Raw genomic sequence first — 22,607 nt, 5'->3', positions numbered from 1 at the left:
CATGAAAGATGTATGAGAACCCATCACTTCTGTACATTTTAAATTGCCCCTGATTTCTATGATTTAGTAGCTAAAGCCTAGTGAATTGCCTGAGGCACATAGAGATTAAAAATGTATCCAGGATCACAAGTTAGTAAGTATAAGAGATGGGATATGAAAAGAGAGCTTGCTGCTTCCAAGCCCAGCACTCTTACCAACCATCCTATGATCTGTCTTTTATCACATTCCCTCCATATAGTATATGTGCATATTGGAGGAAGGTAGGGGTGAAGGAGCCAAATTTGCTAGTGTCATATTTTTCTACACTGTCAACATTATAGTGAAAAAATATATGTGTTTATCAATAAACTATTAAAAGTCCATATTTGTTTGTGAAACAAAATATTTTTTGACAAATTCAGCTATGTCTGGATATAAATGCACAAGACAGGGCTCTAAGAAGAAACCTGTAACTGAAAAAAGATGTTCAAAATGTATTTATGTTTGATTCTCCAGAAAACCTTCAGAATTCAAATCCTATTATAGCACATACAATTACCATACCACTCTATCAGAGCCCATTGACTTCAAGCAACAAGTCAATACAACAAAAGAGTCTGGCTAGTTCCATTATTATAGTTGTTTTGCAAAGACTTCCAGGCAATTTCCATTACCTGTTACTGCTAGATAAGAAGAAAAAAAAATTTCCTACTAAATGTCTCACTTACTATGAAAATAGTAGCTGCTTTCCAGTGCTTTAATTAGGATCGAGGACTATGTAGCAACTTTAGAAGACTTACCTGTAATACCCATTTATGGCTATTTAGCTTGTCTAGAATTAGTAGTCCTACTTGAAGAAGATACTGCTGCTAAAAGTCCACTGACAATTTCACGCCTGATTTCCCCAGCAATAGATTCTTTAATCTAAAATGAGAAAAAAAAGGATGTGGGAAAGATTAAAGACAATTCAATTTTTAAATACCCTACAAAGATTAGGAATTATATTTAACATGCATTTAATCATTACAGCTTGTTAAATATTGTACAAAGCACAAAATGCAGAGTTTCTTCACAGAATATATGAGAAACCAACATGAAACACAAACACATTGGATAAGATCACTGATACAAATTTTGAATTACAGACGTATTTTATCTAGTATTTATTAGTAAATAGAACAAATTCTTTTCACATGAAATTTCATTTGAAACTGTTAAAAAGTAACAAAGGATAGACAAAATATCAAGAATTTCTATTTTTTGAGTAAGATTTTTTTATTCACTTTTTTATATATAGGAGATCTCATGAAGATTTAAAGGCCCTGAAAGATTCAAGTTACAGCTGGAATCTCACCCAACTTTTAAAAAGGTAACCCATCCCAGAATCTGACTGACTCTCTAGGGCATTCTCCCACACCAAAGTCTATTCCAAATTTTTTCTTATGCCACTGACATCATTCCCTCCCTCTTAGCAAAGGACCTCTTCTTAATATTTTACTGAGAAAATAGAGGCAATCCTTTATGAGTTCCCTCTCTGCACTTGGCTCTCCCATTCTAAATCTCATATCTGCAATCTGCCTTATGAAGGCCAGGCCCCTCTACTTGGGCCCTTTATCCTACCTCCTTTTGAGAACTTGTCTTTTTCTTTCTATATTCTCTATCTTCCTGTTGCCTAGAGAATTTGCTTAGACCTTATCCATCCTAAAAAAAAAAAAATCTGACCCTGCTACCCCTTATTATTCTTTCTCCCTTTCACATACAAACTCTTAGGAAAAGATGTGTCTACATTCATTGCATCTGCCTTATCTCCAAACATTTTTCAGTGCATATGGCTTCTGACTCCACCATTGGGCAGAAACTGCTCTTTCTTACTAATGATCTCAAATGTAAAATCCCATATCTTCACTAATCCCAACCCTTCTGGACAGACCTCTGAAACATTGACATTTCTGACTACCACCTTCTCTCTGCTGGATAACCTTGCCTTTCAGAGCTTTCCTGACACTGTTCTCTCCTATTTATCTTCTTAAGGGAAAGGAAGGGGAAAAAAACCACGTAATGAGAACCTATTGTGTAGCAGGAACTGTGCAAAATGCATTCACAAATCCTTAGAATTCTCTCATGCTGGATCATCCACCCTGGACTGCCCTCAAACATCACCTCTCAGCAGGGGCAGCCCTGAGCTCTGTCCTCTTCCTATACTCTCTTTTAGTGAGTTCATCAGCCCCATGTGTGTTTTCAAATCTACAAAGCTAATCCTGATCTCTCTTCTGAGTGGCAGTGACTATCGGGCACATTTTCACATAAATGTCCCACTAGCATCTTAAACTTTTTATGTCCAAGAGACCTAATTATGTTTTCCTCTAAATTGACTACTTTACCAAAATTTTCTATTTCTCAACCTAGGGCACTCCCTAGTCTTCCAGTCACTCAGATTCAAAATCCTGTTATTATCTTTCGTTCTTCATTCTCAGTTCTCTTTTCAAGTCCTGTCCCCTCCACAACAAAGGATCACAAATGTCTATTTGGAAAGGATCTTTGATGTCATCTAGTCCAGCCCCCTTACGTTACAAATGAGAAATCTGAGGCTCAGAGAAGTGAAATGACCTTTCTCAACCACTCACTTCTACCTGTACCACAAAATTCGGGCCTCCATTACATTTTGCACCAGCATATTAGTTTCCCTGCCTCTAGCCTCTTTTCCTCTCCAATCCACTCTCCACACAGCTGCCAAATTGATGTTCCTAAAGGAAGGGGTCATTGCCTTGTTCAAGAAGTTTCAGTGGCTTCCTATTTGCTACAAAATTAAAATATGAACTCTTTCGTTTGGCATTTAATGCTCTTCTCAACCTGGCTCCAGCTTACTTTTCCAGGTCAAATTGGTCTACCTATCTACATTCTATCTCCTATCTCTGTGCCTCTGCACAACTGTCCCCACAGCTAGAATACCTTCTCTTGACCTTTGCTTCTTGGATTCTTGTCTCTCAAGGCTCAGCTCCAGACACCTCCTCCTACAAAAGGCCTGAGCTGATGGGCCGAGTTGGTGCTGCCTCCCTCACTGAAATCATTTTGTATTTACTAGTACGCATGTTTTTTCACCTGGAAGAATCTGAGTTCCTGGAGGACAGCGACTGACTTGTAGAAATCACAGTAGGTGATAATACATGCTTATATAATTGAACTTAAATGTAGTGACATCAAATCAGCCTAATAAAAAACCTAGAACAAAAACAGTAGATTATTTTGCAAAACCATGAACTTACAGAAAGAAAAGGATACACTATAACATCACCTTTTTTTTTTTAAGTGAATCTCAATAGCTTTTCTCAGGATACAACATGACCATGAAAAATAAATTAAAAGAATAAATCTATTTTCATATTTTTCTTATCTTCTGTCCCTTTATAGTTTAAAATGTTCATAGCTACATAAATAAAATAACAAATCTGATAAATAAACACCATTAGTAGCAAAATGACATAAATGTAATATTGGTTCCTAATGAAAATAAAGCACCTAAAAGGAATATTCATTTACTGTAATTTACCATCTATCTTTTTAAAGGAAGAAATTGTTGTTTAGTGTATTTCATTGGAAAACTCCCTTGCATACTCTTAATAATATCTAAAAACATCAGAGATAAATTTCTAGACAATTCATTTTAGTACAATTTCCACATTTTTCCTTTTTTTTCCCTTCAGGGTACCACAGAGATGCTATTTTATTCTTGGTAGGTGTACAGTCCACCTAAGAAAATTAGCAATTCTATCAGTGTTTCCTTCTTCAGATGGTCAGCCACTGAGTATGGCTCATCAAACCCCTTCTTCACATCCCCTCCAAATAGGCCCCTTGTAAAAAGGTTTAAATGTGGACTTCCTAAAATAAACTGATAATGCCTTCCCAAATTAGCACTTAAGACACTCTCCACTAGCTTTCAAAAATTCTCCTTTCTATGCTTTCCTGTTAGCTCTATCCATTTCCTAAAATGTTCCTAAGTACATCCTGAATACAATCTAATTGAAGAACACCCAGAAATGGTATTTCATCTATTTCTATCATGTCAAGTGGAACTATATTACATAAACTCAGCAAAACCTACTAATTACTGCTGGTAAAGTTAACAGAAGAAATAATCAACTGCAACACATTACACTAAAACATATCCAAATTCTTGTGACAAGAATTTTTCAAGGTTTCACATACTATTCTATTACAGCTAGATGGTAAACTAGACAGAGTAATACATCTGGAGTCAGAAAGGGCCGAGTTCAAACTGTGCTGCAGACACTCACCAGCCCTGTGACCCTGGACAAATCATCCAACCTCTACCTGCCTCCATTTCCACATCTGTAAAATGGGGATAGTAAGAGCACCTGCCCTCTAGGACTGTTGTGAGATATATTTGTGAAGAGTTTCATAAACCATGAAGCACTATATAAACGCTGTTATTTCAATCATTATGAACATTTTTACTAGTGTATCTCAGCTGTTCTTGTTATTCAGTTGTTCCAGTCATGTCCTACTCCTCATCATCCCACCTGGGATTCTCCTTGCAAAAGAATTAATTTTTTTTAACGAATCAATATTAGATGTAACTACTGTAAAGCCCAGAATTCTTTACTTAGCTACAAGATATAAACAAGGAAAATATCAGTAATTAAAGTTTCTACGTAAACTGGCTCTATGCCACTCTCAATGCCAAGCCATTTATACCCTTTGCCAGTTTTCAATTTTGATGAACATTTTACTAGTCAATCAACAAGCACTTCCTGAGTGCTTCCAGTAAACCCTACACCCTCCTAGTTCTATATGGGGATACATTTTAAAAAGAAGCCCAAATATAATAAACACTACAGACTTAAAAAAGAGTAAGAAAAAACCTCTAGAGGAAAGGAATAATACTGGAATTAACAACTACACTCCCAGAAATGAGAAAGGATAACTCTAACACCCTACAGAACAGTTTAAAATGCTTGATCAATGAATTAAAAGGAAGTAGTGAAAAGTGAGTTTTTGAAGAATTCAAAGAGATAAACAAGAGAATGAAATAAAGTGGAAACCTTTTTTAAAACTTCTTCCACAGTTACTCTTGTCCTACATGACAATGCTGAAATTTCTAACTTATTTGATGTTTTAGTTATTCCATTAGGAAAGGTAATATTATGAGGGTTATTATTGAGACAGTTTCTAAAGAGAGACTGTATAAGTACATTGATAACTAGAAGGCCTCAAAGTCAGCAATTAACCAATCATGCCAGAACACTATGACTCTAAGCACTGAAAACTGAAAGAAAAAACTTTTTAAAAATGGTTCTTGTTCTCTCTCATTACATTCTAATGGATAAGATACCATGCATATAACTGAAGCTCAAGTCTTCCCTCTGACACATATAATAGCTGTGTGACCCTGAGCAAGTCATTACATTCTCAATACTCCAGATAGTTCTCAAATACACTGCAAAACAGTTGCTGATTTGCACTGGTAGAAAGAGGTTGTTACTCACCCTGAATTTCCTTTACCAATGAGCTAAAAAGGCTAGACATCCCCCTTTTCCTTCCCCCCTCCAAAGTATTTGGAATATTCTAATGAAAGATCATGAAATAAACAATGTTTAGTCAGTAATGGTACTGCTACAATGGACTAATCCTGAGAATACCATTTTTTTCATAGCTATGTACAGAGCATGGTAACAGATTCTGTAGAGTATATCACTATATTAAGTAACACATGATCCCTGTCCTTAAGGAGCTAACAAATCAAGTAAATGTAGGGACCATAGGGCAGTGTGGAAAGGAAACCAGAATACAAGGTAAAAAGAAAGACTAAGTCAAATGCTAAAGTACGTGAATTGTGAGTAGTCAAAAGTAGCTAATAACAGAGTGGTACAGATTTTCTCTCAAGCTGCAAAAAAGATAGAGGGTAAATGGCCTAGAAATATTGACAAGCAAGGATGTGATCTCATCACTTTACCCACTGAACTGGAGGGAGTGGGAAGAGAGGCTTCCATGGGAAAAGGGCAAGGCACATAATTTTGAAGAATCATATTTCAGTTACAGCAAGAGGATGAAAGGAAGAGGTAAGAACTAGGGTTAGGATATTAGAGTGTTTCCTCACAACAAAAGGGTTAAATGAGGCATTATCAAAAGAAATAAAAAAGGGGAAAAGGACACACCTACTCGGATAAACTGGAAGAAGATGGTGTTCCACACAAAAGAAGTAGAGAAAAGGGGATTTACTCGGATAATCTGGATAACAAAGCATTCAACGAGGTAGTAAGAAATGGAATAGGGCAGCTAGATGGTGCAGTAGATAGAGCACCAGTGCAGGAGTCAGGAGGACCTAAGTTCAAATCTCACCTCAGACACTTGACACTCACTAGCTGTGTGACCTTGGGCAAGTCACTTAAATCCAATTCCCTCACCCTGGGTCATCTCCAGTCATCCTGATGAATACCTGGTCAGTGGATTCAGATGGCCCTGGAGGAGAAGTGAGGCTGGTGACCTGCACAGAACCTCCCTCACTCAAAACAAAGTCAAGTGCAAGTCATGTCATTATTTCTCTGATGGCATGGTCTTCTTTGGCAACGAAGGATGAACATATACTAAGAAATGGAATGGAGGACTGAGGAATAGTGGCAATAGAGGAAAAAATGAGCACTAGGATCCAGGAGTGAAAGATAGGATACTGTTGTTATTGGAATACATCAAGTTAATAAAGGATAACACTCAATTTATTGAAGTGATGGAAAAGGTAATGTAAACACAGAGAGACACAGTTCAGTGTTGCAAGTGATAAGTTCATATGGAAGTGTCTCTATAAACCTTACACCCTATGGTGTTTAGAATAATCTAGTGTTCTCTACTTAGGCATCAGTGAACTCCCCTAAAAGGGGGGGGGGGGGGAAGAGAAGAGTATCTGATTCCTGGGAGAGACAGTAAAATCTATTTTAGAAGAAATCTGGTATGTATAAACACATCTATCCACTAAGACTGAAATCCATAACTAAATTGCAGGCCAGAATACTGTCAAGATGGATTTGAAGAGAAAAAAAACCTCATAATTATGGATCATTCAATTTCAACAAACTTTCCATGGGAAAAAGTTGCCTTTTTCATATCACAAAGAAATTACAATAAAGCTAAGTAAAACACCTGATATTTAAAATCATATTGGCAGAGGCGATGTTTAAAAAAAACTTAAAAGCAATAAACCAAAGCATCAGCATTTCAATGAGGCAAAGAAGAATCCTCACAAAACAACGCAGCGACTTGTTCAGCACTTGACATTTAACATTGTTGAATTAGTTTCTGTGGGAACACATTCAGCTATTCCGGTAAGCGGCTTTGTATTTTTTAATAGCAGTAAACCGTTATAGGCCGTTGCTCACGTACATTATAATCCACCCAAACACATCCTAAGGCAGTCTACCTTCTTCCTTCACAACATAAGGTCACATAAAACAACAGAAAAGGATAAAATTTAAATCACATAAAGGTCTAGAGACTGAACAAGGCTATCAAGAAAGCGGTTAAAGAGGAATACTGCGCTTTAAGTGTTGTCCCTAACACTGACTTCTACTAAAGTAATGCATGTAACATCAGCATTTCTCCTTCCCAAAATCTGGTCTACGCATAAGTGATTCAATTCACTTTAAACATTTATTAGACAACTCTGAGAAAGGTATAGGAATACAAGGACAAAACGAAAAACAATCTTTGTCCTCAAAAACTTTTATTTTTAACAGGGATTAGAAGGGGAGATACGTAATATATAAAGATAAGTAGCTTTTATTGATTTATTTCTTGTTCTTGTTTTTTGTCATTGCTAAAGATCTGTGATTTCATTAGTGTAGGGAACGTCAAGTGTTGAAACTCCCTTCACCAATGCAGAGTAGCAAGCTACCTGTAGTTATTTTAGAGATTTTCCTAGGGCACTGGGAGGTTAAGTGATTTGACCTGGTCACGTATGGAGAGAAGTTGATAAACATATGGTATTCCTGACTCCAAGACTCACCTTCTACCACCCTGCTCCCCATCCTCATTTTCCTTCCAGAAGGAAAACTGAATAAGAGGATCAGAAAGGTTTCTTGCCCTCCTGGTAAGGAAGGTGGCACTTGAGTTAAGGTTTGAAAGAAGGCAAGGATTCAGACAGCAAAAGATGAGGGAAGAATTGAATCTAGGTAGGAAGTTAAGATTGTGATGAATGCATTAGGAATGAGATTATATGAACGCATAAGAAAGAAACTGAATAATAGGTTCCAGGAATATCAAGCAGTCCAATGTGAATGGAACATCTGGATGGAATAATATGAATGGAAGGCAGTATGAAACATGGCTATGAAGCAGATAAATATCATACTGCATATGTTCTTACATGCCAGATTATGGGAAGAAGACACTGAACAGTTCTTATGGAGGAACATGGTCAGATAGGTACATTGGGACAGCTACATAGGGGTGAATTGGAAAGGACACAGAAGACTGACCAACTAGAAGAACAATGCATAAGAATTAGTTGAAGGAAATGGAGATGTTCAGCCTGAAGAGTTCAAAGAGGACATGAAAACTATCTCTTTATATGAAGGGATGTAATGTGGAAGAGGGATTAGACTTGATCTTTCCAGACACAGTGAACAACCTAGAAATAAGAGGCAGATTTAGATTGGATTTAGTGAAAAAAATTCTTGACAGTGAGAGCTACCCAAAACTGTAATGGACTACCTCTTGATAATGGATTTTGCTCTCATAATAGGTCTTCAAAGTGAAGGATAGACCTTAGAAATTTTGTACAGGTATGGGCTGTCAACCCTGAGACTTTGTGAATCTTTTTTCCAAGCAATGGGGAAGAATCCAAGCTCTTAGTGCCTTACAGATTTTGAAGTATAATCTCTGCTGGGCAAAAAAGGAAAATGGTGGATTGCAAAGATGAACAATATATCAAACAAGGACTGAAGCCATCAGAGCAGTTGTCTGTCTTCAGAGATGCTTCCTTCTTTTGTTAAGTGATATCCACTCCTACAGTTCTACTAACTACACTGTCAAAAATACATTAAATTTCGTGACTCTTCCCAGCTAACAAAATTCCCTTTCCAATATGAGCCCAAATTTGATACAATTTTTTGGATTAAATCCAAAACATAATCCAAACATCATACTATTCACATTTCTTTCCTCTACTGTTATTCAGTTGTTAGGTTTTAAAGTTTCCCTACACCACTTCCCACTTGCAAAAATAAACTAAATAGCACCGATTCTTTCCATCCCTTACTATGGGGGTGTGTGTGTGTGTGTGTGTGTGTGTGTGTGTGTGTGTGTGTGTGTGTGTGTGTGTGTGTGTGTGTGTGTGTGTGTGTGTGTATGTGTGTGTGTGTGTGTGTGTGTACATATATATGTAAATATACATATATATAAATATGTGTGTATTAAGTATATACATATACACAATATATATACACACATATATACCTTTTTTTAATGTTATTTCAAATTACAGAAGTAAAAAAAAATTATGATGATCTACTCTTATAAATGGAGAAATACACAAAGAAAAGTAGTTTTCCTCTTAACATCAGTCCACAAACTTAAACATTGTACTGGGAAATTTATCCCTGGAACCATACTATATTGAACTTTCAAATCTCATGACCTTCTTTGCCATTACGGATTTGGCTTAACAGATACGAATCAACGAACAAACATTTGTTAAGTTCCAAATACATGCCAAGCACTGTACTAGCTAGTGGGGGGTAAAAGATAAAAAAATTAAAAAGCTCTTGTCCTCAAGAAGGTTGCATTCTATTAGGGGATAGAACACAGGAGTTTGGGGGAATTATGGGAGAACAGATGGGAATCTGGGAAAGCTTAAGATGAGTCTTCAAGGACACAAAAGATTCTAAGAAGTGGAGGGAAGGTGGCAGTACATTCAAGGAATACAGAAAAGTAAGTGCAAAGGCATAGAGACAGGAAATAGAGTCGTGTAAGGAATAGTAAGAAAAGCAACTTGTCTAGCCCACAGCATGAAGCAAGGGAAATAATGTAAAACAGTTCTTGGAAGACAGGTTGGCACCAAGCTGTAAAGGCTTTAAAAGTCAGAGGAGTTTATATTTGATCCAAGAGGCAATAGGAAACCACTTAGTAGATGAATGAAGGATCACTTATTGCGTATACAACATGGCTAAAAGATCTAAAAATTCCATCAATTATAGGAAGTCATGAGTATTTCTTATATCAGTGAGTTAAGTCTAAATAAAATTTCTAACCCTTACAAGTCACCCATTTAAAGCAATTAAAATGTACTTTACTCACCTCCCGTATGACTTGCTGTAATTCATCATGTTCCACATTTTTCTGACTTTCCTCAGAAGTTGGCAGCAATGGCATATTTTCAAGTTTTTGTTCCATTTCATATTTAGGTTCCACAGACTCTACAGCTTCCTCAACTACTCCAATTTCCTCAGAATTTTCAGGAACTGGAGGGGTCTGCACTGAGCCCATTCTAGAAGGAGCAGTTGGTGTTAAGGCCACAGAAGCTCGAAATACCTTCTTGCTTGGCAAATGGGTCTTGGCCTTGCCAACTGAGTCAGTAGAGACTACTCCAGCTCTTCTATTTGCACGAGAGGGACCAGAACACACAGATGATGAATCTGATGTGGCTTGAGAGAAAACAGATTCTGAACTTTCTGCAGGAGGAATTTCAAAACCCAGTTCTCCGAGCCCTAGCCCCAATTCAGACTTCAAATATGACTGCTCTTGCATCAGTTCAGTGACCTAGAAAATCAGAAAATGAGTTATTGTATTCTCTCCTTGAGGGAAAAGAAAACAATGATTCCCAACCTAAAGGAACAAACTCCCAGAAAGTGCTTTAATATTAAAAAAAAAAACAGTAAAATTTAAATACTTTGCAAACTATGACATATATATTAAAAATGAACAATGAAATGCAATGTTTATTTTAATTTTACTGTTATAATAAAGGCATCCTGAAATCTAACTGTTGAAAACTGATTATTAAAAATGCTTCCTCTACACAAAGGAATTTCAAGTAGTTTAAAGAACTTCAAAAGAAAAGTCAAAATATGATTCAGGGACTCGATAACTTTCTGGATTTTATTACTGTTAAAAGATATAGTACCGAGCCTGAAAATATAAATTCCTTAAAAGGTATGTTAGGCACTTTTGATGATGCATTTTATTCTTTGGGCCATAAAGAGAAATCACTATGGTTAACTAAATAGTTTGCTAAAAGAGCCAAAGCTATACAAGACTTCTAGAATGTCAAATTTGTAATTCAGGCAATTTTCTAACTTACCTAAATTCTACACAGTTTAACATATTACATCTACACTAAATAGGGTCTGTTTATGAAATGCCATCATCTTGTATCATTCCCTTCCCCAATGATTTAAAAGCAGAAAGTCTTACTGGTTCCATTACATTCAATGGAGAAGGGCATGACAAGTTATCAGCACTTCTACTTCCATACATTCCCTAGAAGAGTAAAAAAAAAAAAATTTAAATTTCAAATATTCCTATACAGTACTAAAAGTTACTGGCTGGGTACTATGTGGAGAAGCCTAGGTATACGACACAAGTCATTTTCAACTTTCATAGAATTTATTTAATAGGAATGGCTTTTATTTAACAGCTGTTATCAAAATACAACTATTACATAACTATTATGATTCTATTTTGTCACAGACGTGCACATAACTTCTCAAAGTAATGTTGCTATCACTTTAAACCAACTTAAAAGTGAACCAAAAAATCAATTTATAGGTATTGGGAGATTTACATAAAATACATTAATGGTTCTAACCATATATCCTTCTCCTCTACTTAAGTTTTAATACATTGCTAGTTAAAGTAATATACTCATAATGAAAAGCTATTTATTTTAGAAAAATACACCTAGGTACATTATGGATGCTGGAAAGGGGCAAACTATAAAGACTCAAATTTTATAAGAAGGATACTCAGAAATATACAAGGTAGAAGCTGTAAGAAAATAAAAGTCCATTTTTTTTACAGCTCTCTTATTTGTGCATTCCTTTTGAAATTGTTCAACTAAAACCTCAACTGACTGGAGTCTAGAACACTTGCAAAATGATGAAAAGCAAAACAAGATTAATACTAGTAAAATAGTCAATGTTATATGAAAGAAAAAGAACTTAGATACAAGAGTTTATCTTGTCATTTCTAAAGTTACATCTTGACTTTTCACTTAATACTACCATTCCTGCCTAGTACTCTTCATTCTGACATTGTTTGAATAAAATAGAAAGGCAGAACTAAGATGGCAGATTACAGGCAGCAACCCAGGTGAAGTCTCCCTTCCAAATAACTTTAAAATACCACCTCAAATCAAATTTTAGAGTGGCAGAGCCAAAAGATCAGGGTAACACAATTTAAGAGGTTGGCAGGTCTGTGACATCAGTGTGTGGGCTTGCCCAGAGTACAGAAGGCATTGCCTGAAGCAGTGGGTCTTGGAGGCAGCAAAGCCAGGATCAATAATAGCTTTGGGAGTTCTGAATTAAGAGATTGTAAGGGGAAGAGATTACAGGGAATCCTGCGCTGGTATTAGGTACAGCTAGTGCCAACTGACTACTCTACTGCTCATACACACTTCTGGGTCATAGTTCCAGGGCAGAAGGGAGTGTTTGTGGTCAGTCATAAGGGAGCAAGAGCCCTGATCTCAGCTCCAAGGCAAGAGAGAAAAATCAAGACTTGTAGGAGAGTAAGGACCCTTCCTGAGTAAAGACCAAGAGAACAGTGACCATATCTCTCCCTGGAACACACCACCTCAGTTAGGTAAAGAAATTTATTGCCCAATACGGAAATAAAAGGGAAATGGGATAAGAGAACTAGAAGAAGAGGGGAATGAAAAAAGGGAGGATTAAAAGAAGCAATAGTCAGAAGCAAACTAGACATCTGTGGAGGGTCATGATAAAAACAGAGGGATAAACAATAGGACAGAAGGAAATACACAGTTGGTAAGCATAACTGTGAATGGCATGAGCTCACATTAAAATGGAAGCAGATAGTAGAACGGATTAGAAACCAGAATCCAACAATATGTTGTTTGCAAGAGATACATCTGAAACAGAAAGATATACACAGAGTTAAAATAAAGTGCTGGAGCAGAATTTATTACGCTTTACTTGAATTAAAAAAGGCAGCAGTAGCAATCATGATCTCAGACAAAGCAAAAGCAAAAAGAGACCTAATTAAATGAGATAATCAGGGAAATTATATTTTACAAAAAAAGTACCACAGATAATGAAGTCATATCAAAAATTTTTACATCAAGTTTCTCGGATAAAGGTCTCTCATTTCTCAAACGTACAGGGAATTGAGTTAAATGTACAAAAACAAGAGCTATTCCCCAAATGATAAATGGTCAAAAAATATGAACTGGTAGTTTTCAGAAGAAGAAACCAAAGGTATCTACAGTCATGAAAAAGTACTCTATATCACTATTGCTTAGAGAAATGCAACTTGAAACCACTCTGAGGTAGTACCTCACAGTTATCAGAAATGACAAATATGGGAGAGGGTGAGAGAAAATGGATACACTACTGTTGGTGGAGCTGTGAACTAGTCCAAACATTCTGAAAAATAATTTATAACTATGCCCTAAGGGCAATAAAACTGTGTGTGCCCTTTGACCCAGCAATATCACTACTAGGTCTGAACCCTGAAGATACTGAAGAACAAGGACTTATATATACAAAAATATTTATAGTAGATCTTTTTGTGGTGGCCAAAAAATTGGAAATTGAAGGGATACTCATCAATTGAGGAATGTCTGAACAAGCTGTGGCATATGATTAGATAGAGCTCTTACTATGCTCTAAGAAACTATGAGGAGGGTAGTTTCAGAAAAAAATGAATTGATGCAAAGCGAAGTAAGAAGAACTGGGAGATCATCATGCATAGTTGTAAGAATAATTAGCTGTGAAAAGTTTGGCTCCTATGATCAATACAATAATCCAAGAAGTTTCCAAAGAACTCATGATAAAAAATGCTATTCACCTCCAGAGAGAAAACTAATGAACTCTGATGTAAACTGAAGTATAATTTTATCACTTTATTTTTCTCAGTTTTTTTGTGATATGGAAATATGTTTTGCATGATTTCTCATGTATAACTGATATACTGCTTGCCTTCTCAGTGAGCAGGTGAGTGGTGGAAAGGAGGGAGAGAATTTAGAATTCACAATTTTAAAAAGAATGTTAAACATAAATAACATTTTTAAAAAATAGAACAAAGGAAGCTTTTACATCAACTAAACTTTGAGATCTTCTGACTGCCTATACTCTAATAAGAACTACCGCAAATATCACCTAAGAATAACATAGGTCTCTTCTACTATCAAAAAAACTTATTTCAGCTTAATTCATTATTTACTCTGAAATATGTGATGAAATTCCCTCCCATACAAACAAGAAAAAAATTCATTTGGAGACATACAGCTAATCACTTTGTTATACATACCATGAGTGTTGAAGAACGATAAGGTGAAGTGACATGCAAAGTACGAAGCTGTTCTTCCAGACCAAGTAAACGTTCTTCCAGCTGCAGTTCTAATTCCTGAAGTTCCATTCTGACTGAATTCCTCAAACTCTGAAGTTGATCAACTTCATATCTAACATTTTTAATTATATGGAAAAGCACGAATGAAAGGTAGGTTTCAGAGTTATGAAAACAGTAGACAGACAACAATAAGAAAGAGCTAACGGTGGATTCTAAAAATTCTAAATTCTACAAGGAATGTGGTTAGGAAAACCTAAATGCTTTCCTCACTTTCTCAATAAAACCTCAAAAGTTTACATGCAACAAAATGAAACAAAAAGATACCTAATATAAAACATAGACACTTTTAGTCTTTTGCCATTCTCCATTTCACCCAGGACATAAAATATAGCTTGCTAAGCAAAATAATCAAACAGGTTACATAATTTTGGCAATTATTTTTACAAGAAGTCTAATTAAATGATTAAAAGAAGACAATATAGGTTTTTTTACCTCTCTTCTTCAGTCATATGATGGTAAACCATGGTTTGTTGACGCAACATTGCCAGTTCTAAGTCCATCATTTGAGTTCTGAACAAATTCAGACTTCGCCTCATTACTTGTAATTCCTGAAAAGTATTCTGAAATAAAACTGTTTTGCTGTAATATTTTGGCTTTGAAATAATATTTCACTTCCAAACTATATAAAACATACATATTTTTAAGAACTCAGAATAATTTAAACTCATAAACTCACTTCATAAAGAGGTAGAATAGATGATCTCTGAGTAGAATATGGGGCGGCAGCAGCAAGATCATGTCCTCTCATCACTGGATACTACACAAAGTAAGAGAATTTATGAATTTTATGAGAATTTATGAAATTCAAAATTCCAACTGCTCAATTTCCTAATAGTTTAAAATATCTCTAAGGGACTATAAATAAAGGCAAAAGTCTAAAATCTACACAATTTACCTTATTCTTATTTTGTTTTGGTATAGCAAATAAATTTTTAAATTAATTTAAAATTAAATTTTTAAACAGGAGCTAAGAGGTAGTTGACTTAATAACAAAACTAAAATCTTTCAAACATGTAACTCACTCAAAATCACAGAAAAAATTAGGGATTAATCATGGTTTCCATTTACATACCACTTAGCTAATTACAAAGCACTTTACTCAATACAACTCTTGAGTTTGGCAAATACAATATTTATACTCCCATTTTACAAACGAGAAAAATGTCATCTTGAGACAGTGGCTATCCATCCTTCTAGTCTCTTTTTAAGGACAATCAATAATATCCCACATCACCTGTTGCCTGAAATATTATAACTGTCTCTAGTCTCATACCCTTCTAATCCATGTTCTACACAAAGGTGACTTTCCTAAAGCACAGATCTGACCATGTCACTCCTCTGACTATGAAACCTCAATCGCTTCCTACTGCTTCTATTATAAAACATCAACTCTCCGTTTCACATTGAAAGTCCTTCACAATCTAGCTCCGGATATCTATCTGGACTGATTTCACATGACTCTCCCTCATCCACCCTACATTCCAATAAATATACATCATAGTTTTCATATACAACAGTTCTGGAACTCTGCCTTTATTCAGGCTGTCTTCTACTACCCATGTCTCTTAGAATTCATAATTCCCTCAAAACACAGCTGAAGTGGCACCTCATACAAGAGGCCTTTCCTGATCCCCCAAGTAGCTAGTACTCCTCCCTGAAATTACTTTGCATGTGTCTGTGCAAATTTTATTTCTACCCAAAATAAAGTGAGATCTTTGAGGCCACTGGCTTTTTTCTTTTCTTTTTCAGTACAGTGTCTGGCATGTAGTAGGTACTAAATAAACATGCTGAATTATCAATACATTCTTGTATAGTTGAGCATATATTGCATTTTCAATATTTTGTAAATGCTATTTGATAAATATAAATAAGATCTAAGACAACAAATTTTTGAAAATTCAAATTTGAAAGAAACTTTTCTTTACCTGAGAAAGATTCTGCAGTGAATTTCTGATATCATGTAGCACTCTCCGCAACTGCATTTCAATGGCAGAAGGAGGATTCACCGAACATGAACGATAAGAATAGTTACTAGGTCTGTGTGAGTATGGACAACCCAAAGAAGGGCCTATGGCACAACAAGAAGTACCTGACATGTTTGGGACACTGTGAGTACTAAGTGTTCTCATGTGTTCACACAGAGGCCTTTCTTGCCAGTCAGAGTGGACAGAATGAAGTGAACAGGTGGACTGTGAGACTGGGGCTGGGACATATAAATGGTTACAAGTCCTATTATGATTTGATTCCTCCATCAACTTGTTGATCTCACACTGTGAAGTTTCTTTTTTCACAGATGGAGAGATGAAGAGTGTAGATTTAACTAGAGAATGGCTATCTTGTTCAACTGCCTCATTTTCTAATTCTTGTTCCTCTTCAGGTGTATATTTAAAGGTGAAGGAAGGTGGACTACACCTAGTCTCTTTTCCTGGAGATAATCGGACATTTACAGAAGACACAACTGTTACAGGACTTAGTAAGGTGGTAGGTAAAGACTGAGATCTTCTTAGGGGATACCCAGACTTTGAAAATAGGTACTTTTGTTTTAACAAATCTTTGGATTTTATCAGGCTACGCCCTACTCTCGGATTAGAGAGATTACAGACTTTCATTTGAGCCCTCTGTAAAGCCACATTAACTCTATCAATTGAAGAAGGAGAGTCAATAGTTTTTTCAGAGCTCAGATGATCACATTTGCCCTCAATAGAAGCCAATGATTTAAGAATGTGGTGTGTTGTATATTGGGTAAATTCATAGTCATTACTTTTATCTACATCACTTTCAGTACTTGGGGCCCGCGGTAAGGCAAGTGTCTCTCTTGAAGGTAAATCATCTTCACTTTCAGTAACAAGACTTCCTTGATCAGGGGCAACCTGTTCACTTCCTTTACTCTGTACATTCTCACATATCAGGAGGTTCTTATTATCTATCTTTCTCTTTTCGACAGTTGTTGCTATCTTCTCTTTTACTTCTGGGAGATGTATGAGAGATTCTTCCTCAGAGTCATTAAAGTAAGGCTGATCTTTTGCAGGTGGTGTTACAAGGTCTTCACCAAGTGATGTAACTGTTGTCTCACTGTCACAGCTATCAGCACTGCTTCCCATTGCTTGCAGAGGTTCATGAACCTGGGAAGGAAATATAAGCAGAGTAGATGCTGAGGAATACAAAATATAATCACTGACTGACAGGGGATTTTTATATTGACACTACTAATGTATTAGAACAGGGCAATGTGATCTAGTAGCAAAAATACTGGATTTGAAACCAGAAGACCTGGGGTCAAATGTTGACTCTACCAATCATGAAAAGTCCTTCTAACTCTTAATCTTTAGCTTCCTCAGCTCTAAACTGTGAAAGTCAACTGGATGATCTCCAAGGTAACTTCCAGATGTAGTTTTAACAAATTATACAATCACAATTTGACAGTGGAAGAAAGGACCCCTGAGGCTTCCACTTGAAGCATACCTGAACTGTTCTAGATGTATTGTCTCCCACTATTAGAATGTGAGAGCAGCAACTATCTTGTTCTTTTATTTCATTTGAAGGAAATGTCTGAAACTTAAAATTAAAGTTATAAAGATTTTGCAATATATAATGAAGAAACAGCTAATCAAAATGCAAAAGCACTATGTTCTGAGAAATTATGTAACTGCACTAGTGTTTGAATTAACTCAAAACAGCAACTTTAAACAAGAAAAAGGAATTTCAATATTAAAGAGATTAATAAAACTCATTACTAAGAAAGAGATTCTGATATGAAAAAAGATTTTAAAAAAGCAAAAGTCACTTTACAGTATATATGCAAGATTACTCTATGTAGAGGACTGATTCACAGATCTGTATATATAGTCCTAGTTTTCCTTCTGAACTTCGTATACTACCAACTAGACATTTCTACTGGGATGTCTTCGATTTATCATTCAACATATCCAAAACAAACTATACTGTATTTTTCTTTATATATGATGTCTTCATGTCACACACTGACACACAGACACAGACACACAGACACAGACACACACACACACACACACACACACACACACACACACACACACAGCGTTCCTAAAATCTTCATGCAGTTTTAAATCATTTAAACTACATAGTTAAAGCTTAAAATTGCTCTAAGACTGTTGGACTACCTTGTACACTTCTTTCTCCCATCAGAATGTGAGCAGTTTAAGAATATGAACTGTTTCATTCTTTGTATTTGTATCCCTGAGGTCTACCATAGTACCTGGTACATAGGAAGCAGTTAATAAAGCTTGCTGAACTGAATATCATAACAGTTGACATTAATTTAGCATTTTATGATTTATAAAATGTTTTCCATTTATAATCATATTTGATCCTAATAACAGCCTTATAAAAAAAGAGTAAAAGTAATGAATTAATTATGTGCATTTTATAGATGTATATATACTTTAAGGATAAAATCAAAATACCCCAGGAGGTAGATGAAAAAATGGAATGGTCAGAAGCACAGAAGAAGGCATGCATATAAAGGATGGAGAACAATTTTGCTTAGCTAGAATGGGGAATAATTTGTGTTGTCAATTAATCAGGAGTAAGTGACAAAATATGAGATGGGATGGTACAGAAAATGCTGGAGAGTCAATGAAGAAGAGAGAACAAAATAGAGTTTTGTTACTTTAAACATTAGCTATTGTAGATTTTTTTTTAACCTAGAAAACCACAACTGAAAATAGTATGTGAGAAAGATTGTTAGAAATAACTGTATAGGATGGATTGAAAAAACATTAAAGGGTAGGGACATATGAAAAGGAAGAACCCTAAATTGAAAAAATATATACTCAGAGAGATTACATAACTACTAATCCTGACAGATTAAGGATTAAAACCCAGCTCTTTGGACTCCATTCTGTTCCCACAAGATATTGCACAAGAAGTAAGAGATACAAAGGTGAAAAACCACATAGATAGATAGATAGATAGATAGATAGATAGATAGATAGATATAGATATAGATATCTATATCTATAATAGTCCGTATTCTCAAGGCATTTGGTTAGGAGTGAGAGGATACAACAAAACAAATGAGCATACTACAAAGTAAAATAGAGTAAAGTTTAAGAAGAGATCGAGTTGATGTTTTAATCATTTCTGAGATATGGGAGACAATCACTTTTGACTGGGAATCTCCGAAGGGTAGAAAGGTGAAAGTAGGGAGTGCTTCAAAGGGGTTCTTAACTTAGGGCCCATTAACTTGATTTTTAAAAATCTGTTACAGTACAACATTTAGCACACAAAACATAGTGCCTAATGAGTGTTGTTGAGGGCCTGAAATGATCCATTAAAAAACAAAACACTATGAATACTCAAAAAATACAATTGGGATAGGAAACATAAAACAAAATATTACTGAAATACTAGAAGATAAACTACTGAAATACTCTTGCTTTCCAGAAGTCCCAAAATGAAAATAGAGGACTTACAAAGTTCAGACAGAGAGCTAAAATGATTACCAAAAGAGAAGTTTTTAAAAAATGAAAACCTTCAATCAGTGCGCAGACATTTGGGTAAGTGAATTCATCCAAACACCAGAAGGAATCATGGCCTCGATGTCAAGTTGCAATAAGAAAAGCTACCGGATGGGACCAAGCCACAAACAGAAAAACTGCAGTGGCGCATTTTGTTTAGAATGAAGTGTGTCACGATAATCACTGCATTATGAATGTCCTACCTGAAGATGATTAAGTGAAAGGCAATCTGTAGAAGAATCTTCAGCAAAACCACTGCTATCAGAATGCTGACTTGCAGTACGCAGTAGCTGATCTACCAAAGAAAAAATGCTTATGAAATCTTTAATTCAGACATTTTTACAGATATTATTTTGATTCTAATAATATTGTTTATATGTTTTGTTTTGTTATATAAAATATCATTTTCAAGAGTTAAAAGCTAATCTAGATTTTCTATTGAATACTAAACCTTAGGGCTCAAATTACATTAAAATACCTATCTCTGACACAAACAGAAATCCTTTTAAATATAAGCATTAGGAATAAGCCTTATGTTAATTTATACTCTACCAGAAGAATGAAATGAAATGAAAAATAATTCTGAACTACATACAAAAAAGAAAATCCTTACTATCTAAATATACTTAAGCTCTTGATAAAAACTTTAGCAGTGAAGGGGTGAGAGAGATGCAACATTAACTAAATTCCTAGAAAGGTCTGCATGAATCTTAAAATAGTGAAAATTGGTTATAAATTATGTATAAAGGTTTAAAAAAAAGATTCCTACCTCTTTATTAGCCAGTTCCTTTTCTTCAAGTATCACTGTCTTTTGAGGTTTAAAAAGAGCTAGCAATTTTGCTTTAGCTACATTCTAAAATGGAAATGCAATAGGCCCCCAAATCAAAGGTGCCTTATAATGAGCTAATGATTAATAAGTAGGAATGGAACAAAGGCTATAGTGCCAATCACCTTATAACAGTGGTTTGAAGAAATTTTAACCAAGTTAATTAACTACTGGTTGTGTGTTAGGTAAGGCTCCATATTTTCTAAACAGGGAGCACTACTTTACATTTTAACAAATTAGAAGTGCATAATACCATCATGTTTTCAAGTTCTAAAAATGCAGATGGCAGTTAATAGCCTTACCACTCTGATTCATACCTTTCCATGGTGGTAAAATCTAACACCTAACCAGAACACAGAAATGAGTATGACATGTAAAAGAAAAGGGAAGGAGCTTAATAACACAAAAAAGATTATCTTTAATAACACAAAAAAAGATTATCTTCTAAACAATAATGCAACATGTACACATTAGTTCTTGATTTTCATCTTACATATATATATATATATATATATATACACACACACACATATATATATACATATATATGTATATATTCTTGATGCTGACAATGAGATAAAATTCCATTTCCAAATCAGTTGATATCACTTCGGCAGTAGCCCCAAGGGTAGCTATAACATCTGATTACCTCTTTTTAATTTGGTAAGACCCAACTGGCAAGTGGCTGAAATATGTGGCGCTTCTCCCTCTGTACTTTGAACCTATGGAAGAGATTCAAGTCATTAAGAGTCAGAATGTTCTAAGGCAAATAATGAGAATAGATACTAGAGAGCAATAGGACACAAGCTAATTTAATTAAAAAATAAGTCCAATAATATTCATGGATGGCTTGCCTAAAGCTGGAGAAAATAACTTATGAGAATGAAATCACAAATCCATCCATCAAAATTGTTGTTACATTTTAAAAGAGATGAAACAAAGTTCATCTTTTAGTTGCTGGAATCCCTGACAATTCAATTTAATAATTAAGCAACTGTCTAGGAATAACTACAAAGGAGAATAATAGTTTCTAGTGTTATAAGCCATCAAATAAAAATAACTGAACATATAAACAATGGCATTCAATAACAAAAATAAATATTAACTAGAATACAGAATTCCATAACAAAGTCTCTCTTTAAAAGTTGAACTTCTGTTAAGTAGAAGCAACCCTAGGGAAGGGAAGAAACACCAAGTATCTGCTATGTGCTAATCACCAAGTCCAGTGTTTCACAAATATTATTGCCTAACAACTCTGGGAGATAGGTGTTATTATCATCCCTCTTTTACAGCTGAGAAAACTGAGGCAGACAATGGTTACATGATTTGCCCAGGGTCACATAGCTAGTAAGTGTCTGAGGCTGTAATTGAACTCAGGTCTTCCTGACTCAGGGCCACAGTGCTCTGTGCACTGTGCCACCTAGCTGGCTAGAAAAAAATGTTACAGGGGTAAACCCCCTTATTTTGTCCCTAACCTCTTTTTCTGGGAGTACCCAGTTAGAAAATGGACATGGCATACATGTATTCTAGGTAAAGTGTGAAAACAATAACCCTATCCTTAACTGTCCACTCAAAGTTTATTGAGACTTGAGTCAACACAAATTAAGTAATTGTGCATGTATTAAAAAAAGGGTCTCAGGGGCAGTTAGGTGGCACAGTGGTTAGAGCACCAACTATACAGTCAGGAGGATCAGAGTTTAAATCCAATCTCA

The 22,607-nt window shown here is 35.4% G+C and overlaps 1 protein-coding gene across 6 annotated transcripts in view; it reads right to left on the bottom strand.

Annotated features, from left to right (window-relative positions):
- ITPRID2 (ITPR interacting domain containing 2) overlaps positions 1-22,607 on the bottom strand; it is a 103,426-nt gene that overhangs the window by 1,499 nt on the left and 79,320 nt on the right. For 3 of the 6 annotated variants that reach the window (XM_072612556.1, XM_072612555.1, XM_072612557.1), the window contains 9 exons: positions 21,545-21,617; positions 20,273-20,364; positions 16,497-17,693; positions 15,248-15,328; positions 15,004-15,131; positions 14,473-14,623; positions 11,401-11,466; positions 10,285-10,746; positions 780-903 (listed from right to left, as the gene is read on the bottom strand). In XM_072612556.1, the coding sequence (XP_072468657.1) occupies positions 799-903; positions 10,285-10,746; positions 11,401-11,466; positions 14,473-14,623; positions 15,004-15,131; positions 15,248-15,328; positions 16,497-17,693; positions 20,273-20,364; positions 21,545-21,617 (2,355 nt within the window). In that variant the 3' untranslated portion in view covers positions 780-798. The remainder of the gene's footprint in view (positions 1-779; positions 904-10,284; positions 10,747-11,400; positions 11,467-14,472; positions 14,624-15,003; positions 15,132-15,247; positions 15,329-16,496; positions 17,694-20,272; positions 20,365-21,544; positions 21,618-22,607) is intronic. The other 3 variants (XM_072612559.1, XM_072612558.1, XM_072612560.1) reach the window with 3 other exon arrangements.

Source organism: Notamacropus eugenii, chromosome 5 (assembly GCF_028372415.1).
Source record: "Notamacropus eugenii isolate mMacEug1 chromosome 5, mMacEug1.pri_v2, whole genome shotgun sequence".
NCBI classification, from domain to species: domain Eukaryota; kingdom Metazoa; phylum Chordata; class Mammalia; order Diprotodontia; family Macropodidae; genus Notamacropus; species Notamacropus eugenii.
The sequence above is the reverse complement of the archived record's forward strand: the minus strand, read 5'-3'. Positions and strand labels throughout refer to the sequence as shown.